The following is an 8,052-nucleotide window of genomic DNA, read 5'->3' as shown; positions in this document are numbered from 1 at the left end:
AATACATGGTCACTGTGTGCGGAGAGGGGCAGAGTAACCACTTGGAAGGTTCCGGTCACTGCGGCAGATGGACCGTAGGCTTCTCCTGTACGTTACATCGTGTGCTTGGTCCACTGGTACCTTATTTTTCCGATTTATTTGCACACATTCGGATTTTCATTGGAAACGTCATTCATACGTGAAACACAGCCACGGAGAGGAAGTCGAGTGCAAATATTTCTTTATTAAATCTGTGCATTTGTACAATCAGTCAGTGGTTTCTTCTTCAGGACAAAGGTAGCCTTTGTGTCTGATGGATATTCAAGTAGTACCCGCAGAGCGCCCCCCGAACCTTCACACACAGCTCCAGGCGGCGGTAGTCAGCTGGGCAAATACATGGCACCGTACAACACGTAGACCAGTAAAAACAAATGGTTCCGTTTGCCATCCGGCCGTGGAAACTCTCCCAGTGCTCAGGGGACGACTCCGTCTTCATGCAGTCTCGTCTTTGGGAGAGAGAGGCGTCTCCCGCAGTGTGGGGGGGAAAAGGACGGATTCCAAACGCAGGGGGGAGATTCTGCAGTCCACAAAGCTAGTTACCACGTGGCTGAAGCCGTGGACGTAGTATTGTAAATGAAATGTTACACAGCAGGAAAGGGAAGCTCACACACGAGGGGACCCGCTCCGGTTTTCAGCTGGTGTATTGCTTGATAAATCTCTCCGATCGTTGCCGCACCAATGTGTGCTGTTGGCGTGTGGTCTGGGCGTCGTCGATGGCTTTGAGCACCCTCTGTGAAATGATCAAAAGCATCTTTAGCACAGGAGGCAATGCCAGCCTCCCCCAGCTCTCCTGTGCCTCCCTCCCTTACAAAATCACAGAGGGAATGCCAGCCTCCCCCAACTCTCCTGTGCTTCCCTCCCTTACACAATCACAGAGGGAATGCCAGCCTCCCCCAGCTCTCCTGTGCCTCGGCCCCTTACACAATCACAGTGTATGCCAGCCTCCCCCAGCTCTCCTGTGCCTCGCCCCCTTACACAATCACAGTGTATGCCAGCCTCCCCCAGCTCTCCTGTGCCTCGCCCCTTACACAATCACAGAGGGAATGCCAGCCTCCCCCAGCTCTCCTGTGCCTCGCCCCTTACACAATCACAGAGGGAATGCCAGCCTCCCCCAGCTCTCCTGTGCCTCGCCCCCTTACACAATCACAGAGGGAATGCCAGCCTCCCCCAGCTCTCCTGTGCCTCGCCCCTTACACAATCACAGAACGCACACAAATACAGAGATAGTCAGCAATCCATTTACATAACAACTTAATGCTCATTTAAAGATCAGCATGGAAGTGTAAAGGAATAAAACAAAGACCCCCTTATATTAACATTAACTGAGGGTCGGAACACTGCACCCCAACATCTACGTGAACCCCCGCTGCACGAGAGAGGGGTCAGCTCCGTGCTGTCATCTCAAAGCCTCCGGCCTGCAAAGCGCAGGCATGACTGACCTGAGCGGTGCCGCGGTCTAGGAGAGCGATCCTTTTGTGGCTCTCCTGATGGGGGCTGTCTTTTTTCTGGAAGAGTCCATGATCCTGTTCAGAGAGGGAATTCAACCATTTGAACTTGACCAGGTCAGCAGAGTAGGGCCTCAGCGCACGCAGACCGACCTTATAGTGTACGCCGTGACGCGCAGTATGGACCGTTCTGGTGCGGATTCAAAACAATGTCCGCTTCTCCTGCTGGGGCGCAGTGTATGGGGCGCAGTGTATGGGGCCCAGCGTATGGGGCGCAGTGTACGCAGTGTATGGGGCGCAGTGTACGCAGTGTATGGGGCGCAGTGTATGGGGCGCAGTGTATGCGTCCAGCGTATGGGGCGCAGTGTATGGGGCGCAGTGTAGGTCTCGCCGGGACACGGTAGCTAGAGTAATAGCATTGGCTAATTCTTTACATCACAACACATTGTAGTGTGTGTGTGTGTGTGTGTGTGTGTGTGTGTGAGAGTGTGTAGCGCTGCGTCATTGGGCTCCCTGAGTCCCGTGAGATATTAATGACCTAGTGCCCCACGAGCCCCGTGAGAGATATGAGAGATATGAGAGATATGAGAGATATGAGATATATGAGAGATATGAGAGATATGAGAGATATGAGAGAGAGAGAGAGAGAGAGAGAGAGAGAGAGAGAGAGAGAGAGAGAGAGAGAGAGAGAGAGAGAGAGAGAGAGAGAGAGAGATAAGAGAGAGGAGAGAGAGGAGAGAGATATAAGAGAGAGGAGAGAGAGGAGAGGGATATAACAGAGAGAGAGGAGAGGGAGATATAAGAGAGAGAGAGAGATGAGAGAGTAGGATAAGAGAGAGAGAGAGGAGAGAGATATCACATACCTTGACACAGATATGCAATATATTTTCTTCCACAGATGGTGGGCGGGTGAACTCTTCAAAGGAGTAGTCCCAATCTATACTTATGTGGCCAAGAATCTCCACTTCCTTCACACACATCAGTCTCCTGGAATGGAAGAAAGAGATTTGCTGGAATTAAGCTTTTCAGTCTCCTTCTTGCAGTGGGTTAGGTGGGGGGGAGGGGGGGAAGAGCTCAAATCTACTTCGTACTAAACTGGTCACAGACTTCCTTATTAACCCAGAAAGATATACACATGCCCCCAGGGAGTCTAACATGGCGCAGCAAGTAAGGTGTTGGCAGTAGCAACAAAGTTGATACAATATAATAAGATGTATGTGGGAAAGCTTCAACACGTGGGTAATTGAACAGCGGGTAGCCCATGGTTTATTAGGACTAAGAATATATAGACAAGCTTTTAAGTGCAATGCACTCTTCCTCAGGACCTCAGTATTGGTATACACACTCACTTTACCAAGCAGTGTGGCTAAAGATCACTAGGACAGTGGGAAGGGGCCAGGGGACAAAGAGATGCCTTAGCCACAGATTCTTTTGTTTGCAGGAGTTCGGGGACCAGAGCTACTGTTAGTACCTTCATTCTACCTGGTGAGCAGGCATGATATGCCGGTAAGCGAGTAGAATTACACCGGGGCTGTCCCGTGTCCCCGACTCCTGGTTTTCGAGCCCCAATATCTCAGTCCAAAGCCCCTTACAGTCATGAGACTTCCCAAGGTCCCCTATGTATTAAAATATGTTTTCCAACGTTTGATACATTTATTATAATTCTCGATGCAGTGTGCCCGGGCATCCCGTTAAGGTGTGAGTCTGCATAGAGTCCGTAGTTCAAAGGGGAGAGGATGTCCAGGTGTGTGAAAACAGTTTGGTGGGCGAGGAAAGGCAAATGGCCAGGTCCGGACTACAAAGGGCACCCCGTAGGGACACCTTTTGTATTTGGTGGACTTGGTGGAGCCGGCCCGCGGGTGGCAATGAGTTAGCCAGGGAGGATACAGCCATAGAGTCTGCTCTCCTTTCATATTTCAAACCATATTTCCCAATCACCCGGCTTTTCGAGCCTACTCCTCGGACGTCAGCCGAGGGACGAGCCCCTCTTTCTATTGGCTGGCGGGGAGGGATTCCCATGCTCCAATTGGCTGCTCCTTCCGCCTCCGTTCTGGAGATAGCCCAGTGGAGTGTATGTAAGGTGCTGACCAAGAGAGCGAGTGTTGTGCGACCAATGACTCGAGTCGCTGAAGCGCGGGCGAGCTTTTCAACGTTGCTCTGTTCTAAATAGCAGAGCAACCAGATTCGTTTTGAAGCCTGAAAAGTCTCAGAGACTAAGTCAGACTCGAGAACCAAGTTCTGAGATTCACGGCTGGGAACAGAAGCCGAAGAGAGGACCAGGATAACCGGGTGTATCTCCCGGTCAGGGTAAGCTCATGCAAGCGGGCGCCCTGCACCTAGGAAAGCTTAGATTCCTCCCCACCCCCACCCCCACCCCCAGACCCCCAGTAAGTGTAATGTGTAATTCTTCTTGTTGTATGTGGGTTTACCTAAATATATTACACTTTGTTTTTACTACCTTGTTCTGCCTAATGAATGTTCCCGGTAATATATAAATGGTGTAAAAAGTACCTGGTCTCCTGTGACAGGTGATACTTACTACCTTTTTTTTAATTTTTTATTCAAATCAACATCATTTTTAATGAGGTTTAATACACTGAGCCTCCTTTGATTTCTATAGCAGGTTTATGCCACCTCCCCAGCAGCGCAAGATCTTTGCAACACTTTCCTGTTTTGGATAATGTGTTGCCAATGTTCCCAGCAGTTTGAGCTGAAAACTGTAACAATAGACAATGTTACCTGTTATATTGTTATATAATAAGGTAATATTGTAGCTGCCGTGTTATACTGACTGAAGGATTGATTTGAAACTGAAAGGCGGCCATTTAGTGAACCCTTGGGAAGCAGGATCTTTGCGGATCGATCACAAGAGAACCAATCAATCAGCAGCTTAGGTCATTAGTTTTCAATAAAATGTAATCAAAGGCGGCATAGATTAAAACAGAACAAAAAGATGTATTGCTTATTTTATTTTTTTAAGCTGCTTGGATCGCCTCTTTAACGGAGCAATCCAACATTCAGCTATGGAGACCCGCTGCTTCCCACCGGAAAAGCAAAAAACAATAAACACGGGTTTTACCAAAATAATCCGTAATTATCCCATGTGTGTAATCAGCGCCGCCGAGAGTTGGTTCAGGAATTTTTGGGCCCCCCAGCAGCTCTTCTTTCCCCTGCACTTTGCTGTGGCGACCGCCTCCTTGCTGCTGCCCTCCTTCTCAACCGCAGCTCACCAACGTGGCGTCGCGTTGCCACGGTAATGCAATGTCATGTTGCCATGGCAATGAGACGCCGTGTGACGTCACGTTGATGACGTATGCGGCATTATTTGGCGCTACGGTTCAGAAGTAGAAGGAGGGCGTCAAGAAGGAGGCGACCGCCACAGCTAAGGGCCTTCCCATCAGGCCAGATAGGCCTGATAGCGCGGCAAATGTATATGTAGTCGGGCCCCGGGTCTCGTTCCGGACAGCCGGGCCCCGGTAATATGTACAGTTATAAGGCGACTGTTTTTTCCAATAAAGTGAAGTTGAAAAGTACACACACGCCGTATAAATCAGGCCTCGCCTACTTTGTGAGCCAATCAGCAGTGGGATGTATGAGGGAGGAGGGTGAAACGGAGGAAGCTCCGCCTTGGGGGCCTGAAGCAGCCATGTTGCTTGTGGCAGGAAGCTCAAAGCAAGAGAGACAGCCACAGAGACGCGGAAACAGAGACAGACAGAGAGACACAGAATATGTGTGTGTGTGTGTGTGTGTGTATATATAAATAAATATATATATAAAAACTTTTTTCTTTCCATCCACTATTGAAATTAGTTGAGTCGCCTTACAGTATATTTAGGGTCGTCCTATAAATCGGACGAGTACGGTATATTCGCGGAACATACCTGTTGGTGACCACCAGGTTGGATTTTCTACCCTCGGGCAGACCGCAGTAATATCGGTAGATTTCCCCATCCAGCTTCTTGATATTGGAGATCTGCAAGATGGAGACCAAAGCACGGCCTATAAATGGCGAGTCGCCATGTACCAAGGGACAGTTCTGTGGGCTGTAACATTCCCGCCTTGGTCATGTGGGCATTCCTCCTCTACCCAACGCTTTCCTTTGTTACAATGGAATGACTGATGGGTTTAACCCCGTTAATGCCAGAGGAGCCGGATGCATTGCCTATAGGGTGGTAATGTAGTTTGTGCAGGAAAGGTGAATATCAAAGGAGATCAGGAGAGAAGGTGGAAATTACACCAAGTGTAGAAAGCAAGAGAAGGGCGAGTAGCCATGTTACACAGTCTTGTCCCATTCTCCGGTCTCCTGAATATCCAGGTCGCTTTTGCATTTCAATAGAGGCAAAGAAGGGTGGGGGAGGGGGGGCGTGTTGGTCCGTTCTTCCATGTAGTAACACAGGAGGGAGAGGGAGGAGGGGGTAGGATACCTTTTTTTGGACCAACAAGTAGTTGATATGTTACAAGATACCGAACCTCTCAGGGTCCTTCACTAGGTCCTACCCAAGGTTGGAAAGCTTGTAACATCTCAACTACTTGTTGGTCCAATAAAAGGTATCATACCTCCCCCTGCTTTGTTACTACATTTCTAGAGAGAAGCCTGTTATGCCTTCAATGTTCATTTTCACACCAGCATCCACCTTATCTTAATATCCTACTTCCTCTCCACATCCACTGCACCCAGATACCCCTCTAACACACACTGTATATAACATTGTGTTTCTGTATTGCTGCCAGACCTGATGAAGGACCCGAGAGGTTGGAAAGCTTGTAACATAACTACTCGTTGGTCCAATAAAAAGGTATCGTACCCCCTCCTCCCTCTCCCTCCTGTGTTTTACTACATCAAATATAGCAAACAATCAATAAATGTTACTCTGGGGTCAGCTAACGCCATATAACCACTCTCCACATCGTGTATTGAGCACAGAAGGCAGACACAATGCAGTTGGATCACACAGATTTGACATCACAAGAATGAGTCTAATGGCCTCGTTCTCGGTGTGCGAGATGATACATACACACTTCCAGCCCCATTCAGGGCTATTTATTTAAGGGACAGATATCGCTACGGATTCAGTATTCTCTGGAGACATCGCTGCCTGTTAACGGAGGTGGACAGTTAATAAAGTTAACAACCAGTAACAGGCATTATTCCGTTAATTAATATTGGCAGGCAATTATTTCTGATTAATATCCACAGAAGAAAGGAGTTGAACAAAAATGACATTTATTGCTCAATAGGAGACATATAACCACAGACATTAATACATATAAACCAATGGCCACCATAACGGCGATAAATATCTCCAACATATACCGTGGCGTACATAGTAACTAGTCGGCTACAAGAATAGAAGGCATTCACAGTCAATATAAGAATAGTGTTGCACTTGGAGGTCCTTATGTCAACTAACCCACAGAGTGCTTTGTAAACAACATGGCAAACACGGTATTATATTTAAACCTAATTATAATTGGTCCTCGTTCGTTACCTGTGAATACTACACAGGTATATTTCCTATTTATAAATAAAGACAAAGGCTGAAAGTGTAAACCGTGCAGCTGCCTGTGCTGCGGCGTATGCGGGCCCTCCCGTGTGAGTGTATGCGGGCCCTCCCGTGTGAGTGTATGTGGGCCCTCCCGTGTGAGTGTATGCGGGCCCTCCCGTGTGAGTGTATGCGGGCCCTCCCGTGTGAGTGTATGCGGGCCCTCCCGTGTGAGTGTATGCGGGCCCTCCCGTGTGAGTGTATGCGGGCCCTCCCGTGTGAGTGTATGTGGGCCCTCCCGTGTGAGTGTATGCGGGCCCTCCCATGTGAGTGTATGGGGGCCCTCCCGTGTGAGTGTATGCGGGCCCTCCCGTGTGAGTGTATGCGGGCCCTCCCGTGTGAGTGTATGCGGGCCCTCCCGTGTGAGTGTATGCGGGACTGCCCGTGTGAGTGTATGCGGGCCCTCCCGTGTGAGTGTATGCGGGACCGCCCGTGAGAGTGTATGGGGGACCGCCCGTGAGAGTGTATGGGGGCCCGCCCGTGTGAGTGTATGGGGGACCGCCTGTGTGAGTGTATGGGGGACCGCCCGTGTGAGTGTATGGGGGCCCTCCCGTGAGAGTGTATGCGGGACTGCCCGTGTGAGTGTATGGGGGCCCTCCCGTGTGAGTGTATGCGGGCCCGCCCGTGTGAGTGTATGCGGGCCCTCCCGTGTGAGTATGCGGGCCCTCCCGTGTGAGTGTATGGGGGTCCTCCCGTGTGAGTGGATGCGGGCCCTCCCGTGTGAGTGCATGCGGGCCCTCCCGTGTGAGTGCATGCGGGCCCTCCCGTGTGAGTGTATGGAGGCCCTCCCGTGTGAGTGTATGCGGGCCCTCCAGTGTGAGTGTATGCGGGCCCTCCTGTGTGAGTGTATGGGGGCCCTCCCGTGTGAGTGTATGCGGGCCCACCCGTGTGAGTGTATGCGGGCCCTCCCGTGTGAGTGTATGGGGGCCCTCCCGTGTGAGTGTATGGGGGCCCTCCCGTGTGAGTCTATGCAGGCCCTCCCGTGTGAGTGTATGCGGGCCCTCCCGTGTGAGTCTATGCGGGAC

General features: G+C 50.4%; 1 protein-coding gene across 1 annotated transcript in view; it reads right to left on the bottom strand.

Moving 5' to 3' along the window:
* Window positions 1-203: 203 nt before the first annotated feature.
* Window positions 204-8,052, bottom strand: part of VPS13C (vacuolar protein sorting 13 homolog C) — a 91,055-nt gene continuing 83,206 nt past the window's right edge. Inside the window, exons 48-51 of the mRNA XM_075576102.1 lie at window positions 5,366-5,457; window positions 2,348-2,471; window positions 1,479-1,562; window positions 204-769 (exon numbers count right to left, since the gene is read on the bottom strand). Coding sequence (XP_075432217.1) covers window positions 671-769; window positions 1,479-1,562; window positions 2,348-2,471; window positions 5,366-5,457 — 399 coding nt within the window. The 3' untranslated portion in view covers window positions 204-670. The remainder of the gene's footprint in view (window positions 770-1,478; window positions 1,563-2,347; window positions 2,472-5,365; window positions 5,458-8,052) is intronic.

The sequence above is a fragment of the Ascaphus truei genome, chromosome 18 (genome assembly GCF_040206685.1).
Source record: "Ascaphus truei isolate aAscTru1 chromosome 18, aAscTru1.hap1, whole genome shotgun sequence".
Taxonomy (NCBI): Eukaryota; Metazoa; Chordata; class Amphibia; order Anura; family Ascaphidae; genus Ascaphus; species Ascaphus truei.
The sequence above is the reverse complement of the archived record's forward strand: the minus strand, read 5'-3'. Positions and strand labels throughout refer to the sequence as shown.